Genomic DNA, 17,748 nt, shown 5'->3' with positions numbered 1-17,748 from the left:
TACTTAAGCTTTAATCAACAATGGCTGCCAGTATGTGAAGCAATAAAGAGCTTCAAGGCACTCAATAAACTCTGAGGTTTATTTACAAAACAGCACAGAGAATCATTTACTGCCAAGTTACTAAAGGTAGTACTGATCACTGCTATTAAAATAGCAGTAGCTATCAAAGAGTTGCCCAAGCAAGTATTCCACATTCAAACCCAGATTTCAAATTAGTCTTTCTTTTATTTAACTTTTAAGAAGAGTAGAATGGTTTAATTCCAGTCAGTTAAAAAGAAAAAAAAAAAAAAGAAACAACAAAAACTCTTTTGATCAAGTAGGTTTAGAAATTGTAAGCTTTTCTTTGGATCATACAATAGTCTTCTGGCGTGAAATAAATAAAAATCATGACTTTCTACTATAGTTATAAACTTTTTTATAAGAAGGAGTTGATAAAAGTAGGTCTCCACCATTTCCACAAAATTCGATTAAAAGAGACAAAGGAGTATCTGTTGACTATCATCTAAAAATCTAGAAAGAGCACCCTGTGACTGTAAGAGACATGATAGAAAAACAGTAAAGATTAGAAACACACCAGTAATTAAGGAATAAAGGTCAATTTGAGTTGTCTCTTGCACAGATCTCCAAAATCTGGCTTTATTACTACATACAATCCCCCAGGGGTTATTCGTAAAATTCCTTTAAAGATGAAGATCTCATATTCTACCTTATTGCTCTGGTGACCTTATTCCTCTAAGCCAGAGTGTCTCAGTTTCGGCACTACTTGGGCTGGGTAATCCTGCATTCCTCTACCCCTCCCTCACACCCACATCTTAGTTTAGTTTTATTTTAATTATTTTAGAATTTCAGGGGGTATGTATTACATTTCATCACTTGAATATCTTTTCTTTCAGAAAGCTCTCTTTCCATCCATTCCTCTTCACCTCATCTTGAGGCTGCATAGACCCCATCTTCATTTCAGATTTAATAAATAACAAGAGGGTTTTTATCAAATCTATGTCCTACTTACTGAAGCTGTCTCAAAGTAAAGTCTACACAGAGTTAAGCAATAGAACAAAGGTGAAAAGTGCCAGAGACTGATGACACTGCTTGAAACCTTAGTTCTAGCCTTTCCTGAAATCAGATCCACCTGACATTCAACAGCTCTTTACTGATTACAGAGTATATTCCAAGCATTGTTCTAGTTAATGAGGATACAATAGTGAATAAAACAAAGTCTCTGTCATTGTCAACCTAATATGATATTTGACATAGTGATATAACAAATAAAAGTGCACATAGGGTGAAAGCAAACAGGGTAAAGTGGATATGGATCACAGTGAGATGAGGTATTGTTATTTTTTACAAAGGTGGTCAGGTAAGATCATTTTGCTAAGGGGAAAGGAGAGGATGAGAACTAGGAGATGAAGTCACGTAGGTATCAGAGGGACATTTGCTTTTATCCTAGGTGATTTGGGAAGCTGTTGGAGGATTTTCACAAAGAAGTGAAGTTATCCTAGGTAATTTTTAAGAGTTACTCTGTTGTGTAACAGACCATAAAGGGATGGGAGTCAAGTCCAGTAGAAATCTATTGCAATAATCTAGGCAGAAGGTGATGGTGGCTATGAACATGATGAAAGCAGTGGGAGTGGTGAGAAATGGTGAAATCTGGGGACCAACCAGATTTGTTGATTGATTGGAAATGAGGGTGAGGGTATGGAGAAAGAGAAAGGTTAGAGCCAACTTGAGGGGTTTTAGCCTGAGAATTTGGACAAATGAGGTGGCAATTTAGTGAGCAGGGGAAAACACAGGACCAGTTGTTTTCTTTGGGTGTGGGGGAAGTAATTACCAGGTGTTGAGTATGAGATACATTAATTTTGAAATGCTGTGATAACACAATGCTATGCCTCCCAAGGAATGAAGAAATTATTGCCTATATGTTGGGAATGTTGCCTGCTGAGAGGCTTCAGCTGTCGGTCCTATTCAGAGAACGCCTCATCTGAAGAGAGCTACCTTTCCAAGGTCAAGCTGTTTTCTGAGGCAATGCATCTGAGACATTGATGCGGGTATATAAAGGGCCTACTTCCTTGTACCAACCTTCCAACTCTAAAGAGCTGTCTCAGCTGTAGAGCTTTCCAGGGGGTCTGCTGAAGCCTTTATTGGGACTGCGTTGAAGCTCAACTTCTCCCTAAACCTAATCCTGCTTCCTTCCTTTCCTTTCTACAGAAGTTGATTCCAAAAACATTCCCTAATAAGCATCTGTAACCGCATCTTTATCTCCAAGTCTGCTTCTCTGGAAATTCAACCTAAGACAGATGCTCATTTAATATCCAAGAGTAAATACTGGTCCTACAGTTGGACATGGGTCTGGAGTTTTGGGGCAGTAAGCTAAGCTGGAGATATAAATTAGACTTTATGAGCATATAACAATTTAAACTCATTAGACCACACGAAATAATCTTAGGAGTGAATATAAACAGCAAAAGAAACTTGAGCCTTGGGGCATTTCAACTTTTGAGTCAGGGAAACGAGGAGGAACCATCAAAATATTCTGAGACAGAGAAGCCAGGGAGGATGGGGAAAAATCTCAGGAGACTGTTGTGTACTGGAAGTCAAATAAATTTTTAAATAAGGAAGGAATTATCAATTCTATCACATCTTGCTGATGGATAGAGTAAGATGAGGAATTAATTTGGAAATGGAATGGGCAGAGGGACCACAAAATGAGCCATATCTATGGACTGATGTGATTGAAATCCAGATATGGCAGAGTCAAGAGAGAACAGGAGGGAAAATGACCAAGACTTTCTCCAGGCAAGTATGGATAACGTTTGAGTTGGCTCTACAGTGAGGGGAAGCACAGAAACCGGTAAGTAGCTGGAGTGGCTTATGCGATCAAGGGCATTTTGTTGGTGGTGGTGTTTTGTCTTTAATTGGGAGATACCATAGCAGATTTTCATGCTGATGGAAATGATCAGGTAGAGCAAGAAATGCTTATGAGGCAAAGTAAAAGAGCAATCCTGGAGCAAAGGCTTGAGTCGGCCAGAGTTAACAGGATCTAGAAGAGTGCTACCAGGCTCAGTGCAAAGGACTCCCACTTAAAAAGTGTTCTGTTATCATTTTGCACTGGGCCTTGCAAACTATGTAGCCAGTCCGGAGTGCTATTCAAAGTGTGTTCACAGAGCAGTGTTATTCTGCATTATGGATCTGCATTCTGCATGTTGTGGATCATGATATAAAAAATTTTGAGTAAATTTCTCTAGAGTAAAATTTAGAGTAGTTTAGAAAATTTACAGTGATTTGACCCAGTGATTTTATATCTGTTGAATCTAACAGTAAAAAAAAGCTCATATATTTTTTGTCTTTTGTATTTCATTTTTCTAGTAATTCATTTAAATGCATCCTTATACAAAGGCTTGAGAAGCATTGATCTAGTATGCAAGTGAAGGGAATGGTTTAGATAGGAAGAAGGAGTGTTAATTTTTAATCACAGATTTAAAAACAAAATATATGAATACAGGTGCAGAGAGATTGGTAGATATGGTGATGGGAGGTAAAAATCTTCATTTAAGTGTTTGATAAAAATATGGAGCAGGACAGGTGCCAAGACAAAGCTTGAATCCCTGACTCCAGGCTGAATACAAATCACAAATCACCATCTGTGTTCACCTGTCCCACCAGTCACAGCACCTCTGCTTTATGCTCAGTGACACCACAAGAGACAATTTCATCTTATTAATTTGTTTTTAGGTTCTTAATTATTTTCGAAAGAACTTGAGAATATGGCTTTATTTCTTGCACCGTATCAAGTTTCCTAAGCTACTAGTCCTCTCTAATGGGAAAATAAGATCATTGTCACCCGGTTCCTATGTGCCCTACTTCTTGTGAAAGTATGTCAGAGCAGAAGTAAAGTCTAACTCCATTAAAAATACGCATTGAAGTCATAGCCTACATCTCCTTTGAGGCAAAATCTTACATATTTTTTATCATGTTTGTTTCCTTCTTAAGGAAGGAAGGGTCAAAGAAAACATGATTCAGGAGAGAAATGTTTTAAATGTATCAGACCTAGGCTTCTCCTTTCCCTGACCTTCCCAATGCTTCTCTGGCTTTATGCCTATGAGCATATTGTTATCTGTGGAAGATTTAAATGGAGTGAAGTTATTCTTTGGGAAGATGAAGATACATATATGAATACATAAAAAAACGTATTTTCCTCACTTTTGACAGCTTTATATGACTAGAGATAAAAAATCATCCCTAGATAATACACATCGCATAGTGTCAAGAGCATCAAACTTTTTTTGGAAACTGACACATCAGAACATCTGGTTTAAAGGAGAAAACTTCACACTACGAATTACAATTTTTTGCAAGAAGCAGATGCTTGGCATTGTAAGACATCTCTCTGTTCCAAATTTATCTATCTATCTATCTATCTATCTATCTATCATCTATCTATCTACCTACCTACCTATCCTTCATACAAAATATAAATTATACTTTGGAACCAAGTAACCAATATTGGTGTTCAATGTATTTCAGTTTCCTTATTTACAGTCACAATGGTGTTATTCTTTTGAGATAATGTTAACGATGAAAGAACCATCTGAAATCTAGTGCAAGGAAAGATGAGAAAATGTATTTTCCACTACATGAACTGAAAATAAAAAGGAAAATGAATGAGACTTTCATTTCTTACACTTACCAAAATCAGGGTAAGCTACTAAATAGAGTAAGTTATATACTACGAAATTAAAGGGGAAATTTTTTAGTCATTTTTTAGTATAATCTGTAATGTTAATCTATGCAGAAACACATTAAAAAATCAGAATGCTCCAAGAAAAGCTTCTTTGATGACAGAAGAGCAAATACCCAAGCGACACATCTGAAGTAATCCCATGATATAAATGACATTGCAAATCCTGCGACACGGGGCCTATGATTCATGCACATTGTACCTGCCCCAGCTGTGAAACCTTCATGAATCATAAATTCTTGTTATCATCTTAGGGGAAAAAATATATCCCATTTCACAAGAAATATTCATCAAAAGAACAAAAAAGAAAGAGAAGAAAGAACTCCAAAAACTTTTAGAACAGTTGAAAGATGTCAGAAAAACAAATTAGCACCTCTGACAGGACCTGTTAATGCAGAAGGGCAGGTTATGCGACAGCTTGCATTTCATTAAAACTGTTCTGGAAATGGATCAATTCTGTAGTAAGATCAAGGCAGCAGAGATTTTTCTTCAAGACTAAAAGTAATAACTCCTTGAGGCATATAGTTTAAATTCTATAGCTTTTTGAAACTATTTAAAAAATGAGAAGAATGGATAAAGATGAAACGAAACGCATGTTGCAAGTTGAACAAAGCACCGTCTTATACTTAACACCCAAGCAGTTTCATTTGTAAAATGCATGGTTTTTTCTCAGGTAGCCAGAGGTGGCAACATTCAACTTCTTGGTCTGCTTCTCATCATTTTCTATTTTCTCTTGCTATTTGTGTCTGAGCTGTTTTACTTGCTACTGCAGTTTTCAGCAAGGAGAAGCCAGGAGAAGGAAAGAGGCCAAAACTGCCAGAACCAGTCGGCTCACGGATACGCTGAATCAAGTTTAAAGCAGTGGCTAAATTAAGTTTTCCCACTGTCAGTGGACATTTCTGTATAATATTTTTCTTCACTTGTGTAAAGGATCCAGCAGCAACCACAAGAAAATGAAATCAAAGCTGATCAAACAGATCTTAGAAAGAAAAGAATGATTAGCCTTGTGGGTAGATCCACTCTGCTATCGAAGGGATTGTTTGCAAGTCTGAGCAAAACTAAAGGGACTAAGCAAATCTCACTCTCTAGGAAAGGCAGAATAGAATAATAGTTCACACATAGACTCTAGGGTCAGAGAGCTTGATTTGGAATCCCCACACTGCAACAGGGCTCTACCTGACAGTGGAAAAGTTACTTCACTGCTTTGTTGGAATATAAAAGATGAAGAAGCTTTTAAGTACTTAGTGTAGTTTCTGGCTTATAGTAGCAATCAATTAAAATTAGATGTTGATGCTATTATTATTAATATTGATCTCTTAGTCATCTATCTCTTGGGCTTCCAAAGTGTCACTGTTCTCTAAATTGTAAGTGATCATTCCTTCTCAAGGGAAGAGCTAGTAAAATCATAAAGTGGGTGAATATATTCTTTGGCATTCTACTTTCTTACTCATTATTCCAAATGCCCAGAACATTCTTGCTCACTTTTAAAATCCCAAATGTTAGCATGAGTTAACAGGAAAACAAGAATGGGGTAACATTCCTCTTGGAGAAAAGGAATAAAATAACAACTATTAGTTAAGCATTTTCTTTTTCATTTCAGGTCCTGAGCTATGCAATTTATATGCTATCTCCTTTAATCTCCTCTTCTGTACCCCAAAGACAACAATCTCCCTCCTGCTTCCCAGGCTCTAAAAATTCTGCTTTCTGAAATATACCAACGGATGTTAGCCCCATTATTTCATTTAACAAATATTTATTGACAAATAAATATTGGCCCAAATATTTATATACACACAGGATACCTTGATAACCAATGTTGCTTCTGCGTTTAGTTAGTTAATGTGAGATCCATCTCAGATAACATAGTATTTTGACACATTTTATATAAATGATCCCTTAATTCAATTTAATATACTAAGTAATGCTAGGTCTTAAGGGTGTAAAGATATGTTTTACTTCTTTTCTCTTTTAGGGTGGCTTTACACACTTTATTTAAACATAATGGATGAGTATTTTCATGGATTTTTGGGGGCCGTTGTTTTTCAGTGACACTCACAGTATACCGCAGAGGTCAGCAAATTTTTTTTTGTCTGTTAAATGTCAGCAAAAAATTTAGACTTTGTGAGCTTCATATGGTATCTGCATATTATTCTTATTTTTCTGTCATCATTTCATTTTTATTCCTTTGTATTTTATTAACCTTTAAAAATGTAAAAATCATTCTCAGTTTACCAGCTATGTGAACAGGCTACTTTTCCCTTGGGCTGTAGTTTGTCAACCTATGCTCTACTATACCCACTCTTTATTTTTTTAAAAAATCAACACTGGCATTACTTCAAGTAAATTACTGTTTCCACTACCACTCATTCTCAGAAATAAGTCCATATGTCAATAACATAGAGGAGTGGTAGCAAAAATAGCATGGAGAAAGACATTTTAAATCAAGGGACAATTGTCAGCACTTATTTTCCCCCAATCCGAATCTTTCACCCCTAAAGGAACATACTGTGTGCAAGGAGGGTCATACTTTTACTCTGTTCCCATTTATGTGTTTGTCATCCATTTTGCAAAGTGTGGTTGAATTTTCCTTTGGTATGATCTCATCAGCAATAGTTGAATGGATTATTTGATCAAAACTTGTTCATAACTAAGATTTGTTCTTTATAGTTAGGCATAAGCTTACTGGAGATAACTAGATATTTTGACTATTTGTAGAAGTGTGAAAGAAACTAAGTATTCCATCTCGAATAAATGTTAGAATAATGCACTTGATCATAATGCAGGAAAGTATCACAATTAGGAATCTAGGAATGAAGTGGCAGGGCCAGAGTTGATTGTTTTAAATGCCAAACACTACAGATCTGCACCTCCAAGAAATCTCCTAAATATTTCCTTCCTCTGTGCTTTCATTGTAAGTACAAAAGTTCAGACCTGCACTATTCCATACCCAGTTTGAACGAGGAATCGTAGCTCCTGGAGAATAAATTAAATGGTTTTATTTCTTCCAGGCTGCTATCAGCCTGCTGTGCTGATCACTTCCATTTCTGGTGTGTAGCTGACTTCATCAATGAAATTTCAATAAATCTACTATATATTTAAATATATAGTTATACAGAATATACAGATAGAATATATATCTATATACTTAAATCTATAACTCTTATTTACTAAAACTGGTAAATAAGATGCATTCCTCTTTATTTTAAAACCAATTTTGATTCTAGGAAGTTGAGGTGAGTGTGATCTTTTCACTCATATTCTTCTTTCTTCCTTTCATTTCCCCTCTGATGCTGGAATAGAGAGAATGGAGAGGAAAAAATATATTTCTTAAAAGAACTGCCTGTATTGGGGTTCCACCAGGCTTAGTGTGGAAGAGGACTAACACCAACAGACTCCACTGTTAAGGGGCTCAATCCCAAAAAGCCATCCTAGGAATTGGTGGTACCTTGTGAAATTCTGATGTATCTTGTACCTAATGCCCAGTTGGTGGTCTCTTGTATATCTTGATGTATGTGCCTCTCTTCTCCACATGCTGCAGTCCCCTTAATTTTTATTTACACTTAGAAGCTCCAACTCTGAGATCTATGGACTCAGACAGGGTCCATCTAACCTACAACACTGAACAAGGTCTTCAAGGGAGCAAATGATACCTCTTGCCGACTGCCCACTCCACCACGACATCTCTTTCCCACGCTCTTTCTCTGTTGTAGTTGCACTGACTCAAGTCTAAGCAACCATTCAGTTAGAGAATAGGATGTCAATCTCCCCTTCTTTGTGAGAATTTTTCTTGGAGTTTCTTCTCTTAGTTTTGGGCTAAGAGAAACACTGGACTATGAAACACTGGACTATCAAAAAAATTCATCCTCATCTATTTCTATAATAAAATTATTCAAGACTGTTTGGGATCTCACCTGCCTGGATTCTTAGGGAGTATTGTACTGAGAACCAGGAATTCTTTGAGGTGGGATCTGGGAATTTAATAATTTTTTTACTCAACTATACTTTATCTAGGTTGTAGTCTATAGTACTCCATTCTATAACTTCTATGTGACAGAGGAAAAAAGTCAATTAATATTTCCTTAACTGCTTCTTCCCAGGACCATTGAAATAAATCATATCTTCCATCAATCTTTGGTATCTTTTACCTTCATATAACAGCATAAAATTAACATTTGGAAAACACACAACTAATGTAACATATAACATACCTCCTCCCCAAAACACAGAAAATATAAAATTTAATAGTTTTTCCCCAGCCTAAACTAAAATAATGGGATGTAGTAGATAGAGTCCTGATTTAGAAGTCAAAGGGAAAAAACCTACTCTGGCTCGCAAATCTTGATTATGTTCCTGAGTTTCAGTTTCCATATTTGCTGGACAGTAAAGATAATGATATCTGTTTATTTATTAGGGTCAGGATGATGATCAAATGAAATGATGCATTCCACATAAGTTGAAGAGATATAACTTTTTTAGCAGGTTAAGTTAACTGACTTTCAATAATGTATCACAATTTATAAGGGAAAAATTAGAAATAAAATCAAATAAATGGTTGAGAAATATTATAGTAGAGACAACTAATAATTTGAATTAAGATAACTTGTTGAACACTCTGAGTTATCAAATTCTACTGAACCAACCCCCAATTTTTTAATTTATGTTTTTGTTTTTTTATTAGAAACAACAGAGGGGCCAGCCCCGTGGCTTAGCAGTTAAGTGCGTGCACTCCGCTACTGGTGGCCCAGGTTCGGATCCCGGGCGCGCACCAACGCACTGCTTCTCCGGCCATGCTGAGGCGGCGTCCCACATACAGCAACTAGAAGGATGTGCAACTATGACATACAACTACCTACTGGGGCTTTGGGGATAAAAAGGGAAAAAAAGGAGGAGGATTGGCAATAGATGTTAGCTCAGGGCTGATCTTCCCCACAAAAAAAAAAAAAAGACCCTTGGGTTAGAAACAACAGATGTAATACAGGATTAAATTAAAATTTAATTTAACTTAATTAATTTATTGGTGATAAGTAATTGCTAATACTTAAATTAAAGGTTAATTGCTAAAATTAAAAGTTAATTGTTTTGACAATCGTTATTGTCAAAATTGTTAATTGTCAAAACAATTAACTCTTAATCTCCCATCTTTAAGAATGGACTATGTGAAATGTACGCTAATCAGCTACTTCTAAGGGCAATATATATTTTCTCTTTGTCTAGAAAGTGAAATAGGCAGTGTTCTGCAGTTAGAGCCAAGGGGAAGGTAATTAACAGGTGGAGACTTTTGAGTGTTGAACAACGGTTATCAGCCAAACTATCAAGTGGCCACAGTGAGGTAGCAACTTGAGTAGGGTAAAGAACAGACGATGGCAGACTTGCAAAAGTACTTCCAGGACGTGGGAGTAGCATAGGCATAGTGGGTAAGCATATAAACATCTAACCAGACTGCTTAGGTTTCTGTGCTTCGTCTACAATTTATTAGCGCAGTGAGCTTAGAAAATGAGCCATCTATTTTTTTTGTGGCTCAGTTTCCCATTTGTAAAATTACAATGATAGTAGCTCCAATTGCATTGGGTTTTTATAACTACTAAATGTGGAAACTTCTATGTGTGCTCAAGTATATATTTATATAAAATTTAATGTATATTTTTTAATGATCTAAGTAAATATTTTGAAAACATTGACAGTCCCTTTCTAGCTAAAATAAAACATCCCTGCCCTCACTGATATCAGATCTTTCCATGTGACTTGTGGAAACATTTGCCTATATGAGGACTATACATTCTTGACCTATAAACTCAGGAGTAGCCATGTGGATTGCTTTGGCCAATGAAAAAAAAAATACGAGTAGACATTCCATGCATCACTTCTGGGTAATAACAAAGAACCAGGTTTTGTTTTGATTTGTTTTGTTTTCCACAGTAAACATTGCCCTCAGTCAAAATCAGTAAAGTTCTAGAAAGAGGCTGTTTCATCAGCCTGGGTCGTGGAGTGAAGATTGAAGCTAACACAGTGACTGCCAACTTGTGATGGGCATTGAATGTGAAATTTGTCAACAAAAACCTAGTTATCCTAACTGACACACAATTTGGTACTTAAAAGTGAAGTGTGCCGTAATAAACTCTCAAAAAATAAATAGCATTGGCTTCAAAAGAGTGGAGGGTGGTGAGGAAACACTGAATCCTGTAAGGATGGGAAATCATGTTAGCCAGTGATGAATCATTTAGCAAAACTGTTGCCTGAAATAACTTTGAAGGTAAACGGTGTAACAAAGGATCTCACAGCTCTTGACATCAGACACAGCCATATGATTAGCGTGTGCCTCCCGTGGGAGGATTATCTATCTCTATGGTGATTAACCCAGGAGCAGCCTTGTAACTTGGTTTGGTGACACACAGAGAGGGTCGTGTGTCACTTCTGGGAGAAGCATGAAGAGCCAGTTTATGGTTTTCGCTCTGTCAGAACAACAATACTGCCCCAGATAGAGGCTGCTCCATCATTCTGAAGTGGAGTGAAAATGATGAAGAACAGAGCTGGAACTGATTCACAACGGATATACAGTGTGAGTAAGAAATAAACTCACAAAATCATTGAAATTTTGAGTTTGAGCGTGTGTGTATAAGATAACCTAGCTATACTTATTGATATAAGAAGTAAAGAAGTTAAACAGTGCTGACTCATTAAGTGTCCCATTAAGTGTTAGCTGTTAATACTATATGAGGATGAGGATGACGGTGATGATACAAGTAGATTTCATGCATAAGAAAGGATTATGCTAATGGTGATAGGAGTGGGTCAAATAGTCAATGGGAATGTGAGCCATATGTAGGGGTAATTTGGAAGGAAATAATGCTCTTGTGAGGATAAGAGAAAGCTGAGACTCATTGTATTTGAGTATAGCACATAGTCCTATTTGGTAGCATTGACTCATCTTTAGAGTGATGAAAGTAGATCAAAATTTCAGAGGGACAAAGATGGAAGAAGCTGGTGGAATCAATGTATTTTAGTGATTTAAATCCTTGAGGAAATTGGCTCCATATCCAGTGGCATGCTGATAAAAGTTTAACATCTGGCAGTGGGGGTTGAGGGAGTACTGACTTGTTGCATCTGTCAATGTCTACGGAAAAAATCCACCGACCATGGCTGACTTCAAGGTAACAATGTGACATGTGAACACGAAGTTGGGGAGGGATGCACACAACTGGCTCTCATGATCCCAGTGCACGATCTGGCTCCAGCCCATCACTCAAACAGGTTTCACCGGCATGACAGAATTATACAGAATCATGTTTTACAGAAAGATCTGACCAAGTCTGAAAGAAAAGAAAATTTCATCTAATACCTACCCTGATCAGCATAAGAAGTTTGAAAAAGCAGAGCTCTGGGTAACATTTTTCTCTACTGAATGCCATCAATACAGCAGCAAGGCAAACAGCCCTAATACACTGAGGAAAACCATAGCCTCTCAAACAACTTTTTGGTAGAATGAAAGTAACATGCTTAAAAGATGAAGGGGAATGGGAGAAACAAAGATTTTTGTCTGAAAAGAAACCACTTTGATCTTAGGCAAAACAGATTATTTTGAAGCCAGTCTGCTGTTACCTTCGAAAATATATTTCCCCACAAATCCTATCTTTCTAAATTGAGCAGTGAGTCAGCAGTGGGTAGTGCCATGTATGAAAAAGATGAGGATGCAGTTAGAAGTACCTTTAATGCATTCTGCTATTAGAAGTCTTAGGAAGAGTAATTTGATGGAAGCTTTTCAACTTTTAGGTCACTAGTTTAAATTCAATCTCAGTTGATCATAAACAAAAGTGGATGGTTGGTGGCCTATGGAAAATGCCTTGATGTGTCACCCTACTTCTTTCTAATGGAGACTGCCACTGCAATTGGCACCTTTCTTTTGCTTCTACGAGAAGCACAAGGGTACATAGAAATGTCATTTCAAGTATTTTCTCAGCTTTTGTACTAGAGAAATTTGAGATATGAAAAGGGCCAACTCCTTTTCATCTTTAACTCACAGGTAGAATTATTCTCCTATAATATGGTTCCTAGATTTTTCTGAGATTTATTGAAATGAAACCTGAGCCATCTTACAAGTAAAATTATGTCTTACCTCACAGAAGGTTAAATTATATAAAGGCACATTCTTCAGGAATATTTAAATGTAAAACATGTAAAATCTCTTGGCCTAATTCTTACAAACCTAAGATTTATTTTTCTTTTCTTCTTATTTAAATAAATAAATCCCAATATATGTAAAGAAAAAATTTTCATTATCTCATTAAATGCACTTGTCCTAATATTTGGTTTTTCATATTTTATCATTTTAATGATTTAACTAGTTGTTTTCTCCCTCCTAAAGAAACCGTAGGATTTTTTCCTTTCTTTTCTTTTGTCCATTAAAATCTCCCAAATTTCCCTATTACTAACATTTATACTTTCATATAATTTTGTTTCCCATATTTTAATAGTAAATGCACAACAAAAGCAAACTCTTTAGTTACCTAGAGAAAAGCAACAATATAGATACTAGAGCAGAGGGACAGAGGAGTATCTGGTAACACCAATGAAATTTTTGGTAGCCTCGGACAGTAAGTGGGACATAACGAAATGAGTCTTATCTTAGAAATGATGAGAATTCAGTCAAGTGATCTCAGGCCTCATTTACTTTCTGTGGGGTTCACTTTCCACATTTGGATAATGAAATTGATCTGTCTCATTATATTTACATCCTTTTCAATACAAACATTCTATGGAATTTTCACTTTTACATCATCAGGATTTGAGTGAGAGGGTGTCAGTATTCAAATGGGATTTGAGCAAGACATGGTTATGCCTGTGTTACTTCATTTGACGGTAAAGATCGATGCTGGGATTTTGCTAAATCGTCACATTAAAATCTCTCCTAACCTTCAAGTCAGCTTCCTGAATTCTCATATCAGCAACTCCTGCCATTCCCATATAACACCAAGAGAAGATAAATTCTCCGTCCTCTGACTATCCATAGGTAAAATAATACGTCATGTTATGGTCCTTATGATTTTTATGGAAAGTCACAGCTATCCATACCACATGTAGTCCAACTTGAAGCTGTAGGTTAGTTGAAGATATAGCCTTTTCTGGCCAAACGTGCTTTTGTCAGGAATATGTAAATAGTGAAAACCAAGCTATCATCCTGCAAGTAACGCAATTGTCCATGAATCTGGAGCTGCAAATGCAAATAGCAGCTAAACCTACTAGCTTCATCTAAACGAATAAATTGAGGTAGAGCAATTACAAGAGTTGCCCGTGGCCACAGAATGAACTTGGCTCAGAATTAGAATGCCTACCATCAGCCAGTGAATCTAAAGATGTTTTCTCTATACAACACTGTGGCAAAAATAAATCCTGCTGGGGCAAAGAAATGCAAGACAGAAAATAATAGTCAGCTGCAGACTCTTTGGATACAAAGCACAAAATATTCAAGTGCATGTTTCCAATCCCTTCATTCTCTCTTGTAATGATTGCAGCTAATCCCTGCCAGCAAACGTTAGTCCTTCAATTGTAGCAATCAATAGAATAGATTAGCTATGGAAACCCTCCATCCATATTATCCATGCTTTCCTTTCCGGCTGGAATTGTCATTCACTGGAGTGTAAGCAAACAAGTGAGTTTTTTTACTCTCATGCACAAATATAAACTCATTAGCCTTCAAGGTTGTCATTATAGATCCTTATATATATACTAAGGAGCATACCTGTAGATTTAATAAAACAGCACCAATCCTCATGGCTTCACTGATTTCAAGGCTGTACATCAGCTGTGGGAAGCGGGGAGGGCTTTGATTATTTGGAGGAAGCACTTCAATGTACACAGTGCAGATGGAGTGCCTGCAGACAAAGAGAAGCGAACAAGATGGGTAAAAATCTACATCACATCTAACGACAGACTGCATTCAATAATCAGCTGTTGGGTTTATAGGAGAGGAAATTTTGAATTTTTATAGAAAATAATAAAATAATTCAGAATGAAAGGATAGAAAAGCAAAAGCTACCACCAAAATATTATGTTTTTTTATGAAATTATCTTAGTAAAAGAAAAGGAAATGCCCCAGGTACTGATTTTTCCTACTTAGATTAATGGTGTGAATTAAAAAAGAATAACTGTATAAATAAAGCTAATAAATTAACTTGGCTTGACTTCTGACTTTATTTTTTAATGCTTCTCTAATAGCAAAAAACATTCTATAAATATCTGGTAACATGAGCTGTCCTTGGGGCTCTCTTCCTATTAAACCAGCAGAGGGAGTATTGATTAAAATAACACACAAAACGAAATATGGGCTGTGTTTTATTAGTTCTGTTGCTGACATCAATGGCTTAATGCAAATGTATGTCAGAGCCGGGATCATAAAGCAATCGTTGTGTAAAATAGTTGCAAACAAAACTAAAATGTTTTTCAATTTTCTTTGAAGAGTATAATATGAAAAGCTAGAAATGAAATTTAACTAAAGCCTTACATTGATAGGGAATTTTTCTGAAGGATAAAACGCTATTATTATAAGGACAAAAAGATTAGCATTGATATAAATTTTTTATTATCTCTATACTCTGGATTTTCTTTACACACCAAAAACTGAAAAAGCAAGATGTTCAAGGTTTGTACAGAAGAAACACTGACTAAAATATATTGAGACCTAGTAATTTACAAAATTAGTCTTCTATGAAAACACACTGCCTGAGTTATATACTTTAAACCGATTTTAACAAAATCATGATTTTTTATTCAAGGCACATCTGTTATCATTTCTATTTGGGGACTAGAATTTTCTTAAAGGAGCCCAAAGTTCTTTTTATTATGTGCTTCAATTAAAAGACATGGTCACCAAAAACATTTTTCTGAGATCATTATACTAAAATATTCTCTTTTTTGAGAAACTTTGAGGAGAAATACAGGTCATGGACACTGAAAATAGTTTTTTATTTTATCACCTTATTATATGCCAGAATCCAAATGGTTTCTGAACATATCCTCAGTAGACTAGATACCTAAGGAGTATTGAACATCTCTAAAAAGCTCCAGTGATTTTAAAGAATTTTATATTTACATTTATCACAGTATTGTTCCAAAGTCATCTCATTGTAAATTAAAATCTCTCAGACTTTTATAATCAGTTAGAATATCTGTATTCATTCTTGCGTCTGATTTTATTACTTTATTATTAAAATTTGCTAGTAAAATTAATTCTAATTGTTCTTCTTTTCAAAATATATATATATTTTTTACAACTGAGCCTTTAAGGGTAAGATGTTTAAAGCAACTTAATATGGATGATGAAATGTTGCTTATAAACTTATAGATATTAATCTTGTCATGGCTAGATGCAAAAGAAAAAATAGTGGAAAGAAAAATTAAGTTACAAAATTTAATGTGCATTGCAGAATCCCACTTCTCATACGGCAGGAACAAAGGGGTTGTCATATTGAGGTAGACCTATCATCCTCCCAGGTGATGATCTGGCTCCAATAGCAGCCCCAAGACGCACACTCTCCCTAATATTAAATATTAATATTAGTGTCTGTTATTCATCAAGTCATTTAAACATTTTGTAAATCTGTTCCTTTTTCCTCCCAGCACATTCTCTATGCAGAAGTCCTATCACATTTACCCTCTGCTATGTTAGTAATAACTCTAGCTGAGTGATGTTGAGCACAGGATTTGTAACCACACATTCCTGGGTTAGAAATCTGATGCTGCCATTGTGTGATCTTGGGCAAACTACTTCTTTCAGCTTCACTATTTCCATCTGATAAATCAGAATAATAACATGTAAGGTTAGCACAAGGATTAAATAAGATTAAACATATATGCATATGTACGTGTGTATATATGTATACACACACCTATAAAAACATATATTTGCCCCTTACTATCAATAATTGTTCAAAATAAGGCTTCTTATTCTATTCTATGGAATGGGGTAAACAAGCTTGCACTTGCCTTGTTCATATCCCTGATAATATTTTAGACATTCTAATTGCATCTTTTCACTTTTCTAGGCTAAATACACATAGGCATGCCCATCCTCCCTCCCTAGAGTGGGGTGTGGTAGTGTTAGGGTTTGGACATGTTGGATCAGAATCTTTTGGTGTAGGGCACAAGAATCTATGTTTTTCCATAGATACACAAGGTTTTACTTACACACACTAGATTTTGAAGACTATGCCCCAGAAGCTCGTGGTGAATATAACATGTTGACTCACCTGCTTTTTAAGTTAGTAGCCTGAAGATTCCTCTACAAACTGACCTACAGCTGTCCTCAACAACCCTGGAGGCAAGAGATTCTCTCATTGATTAACATTTTTTTTGACCTAGAACACACTGTACTCCAAATTCAAAGCTTCCTGTCGAAAAGTAAGGCCCTTCCTGCTTTTGATATTCTTCAGAGCTTCAGCTCACTGGTCTGGAATACTTCATAAAATCGTTACCAGAAGATGAGTTTCTTTCTGCTCATGAAAGTATAGTTTACAGGGCCGGCCCTGTGGCCTAATGGTTAAGTTTGGCATGCTCCTCTTTGGCGGCCCGGGTTTGGTTCCCAGGCGTGGATCTACACTACTCGTCAGCGGCCATGCTGTGGTGGTGACCCACATACAAAATAGAGGAAGACTGGCACAGATGTTAGCTCAGGACGAATCTTCATCAGCAAAAAAAAAGTAGAGTTTACACTAAACTTATACTTTGTGTATTCCTTATTCTTCTCCCTTCGACTATTTCCCCATTACAGGGCTAAATTGTTTACATCTGCAATACAATGAGAACTAACTTGGATGAAGCTTGTGTATCTGCCACAGAGGAGAAAACTTTAAAATGAAAAAGAAAAGAAAAGAAAAAAGGACCTTATTCCCCAAAGCAGAAGACAGGGAACAAGCGCAGTCCAACACGACCGTGTCCTTCATCTGTCCTTACTCTTTTGATTCCTCTGCTCCTTTCCATAGCATTTCAAATGCTAGAATTGCTAATTATGTTTTTTCCACCCC

General features: G+C 36.2%; 1 protein-coding gene across 7 annotated transcripts in view; it reads right to left on the bottom strand.

Moving 5' to 3' along the window:
* Nucleotides 1-17,748, bottom strand: part of PCDH15 (protocadherin related 15) — a 1,681,754-nt gene that overhangs the window by 288,956 nt on the left and 1,375,050 nt on the right. For all 7 annotated transcript variants that reach the window (XM_087432193.1, XM_087432194.1, XM_087432195.1 and 4 more), the window contains one exon: nt 14,469-14,601. In XM_087432193.1, coding sequence (XP_087288319.1) covers nt 14,469-14,601 — 133 coding nt within the window. The remainder of the gene's footprint in view (nt 1-14,468; nt 14,602-17,748) is intronic.

The sequence above is a fragment of the Ceratotherium simum genome, chromosome 6 (assembly GCF_057802395.1).
Source record: "Ceratotherium simum simum isolate JZ-2026a chromosome 6, ASM5780239v1, whole genome shotgun sequence".
Classification (NCBI taxonomy): domain Eukaryota; kingdom Metazoa; phylum Chordata; class Mammalia; order Perissodactyla; family Rhinocerotidae; genus Ceratotherium; species Ceratotherium simum.
Note: the sequence above shows the minus strand (reverse complement) of the source record. Positions and strands in the feature narration are given on the sequence as shown.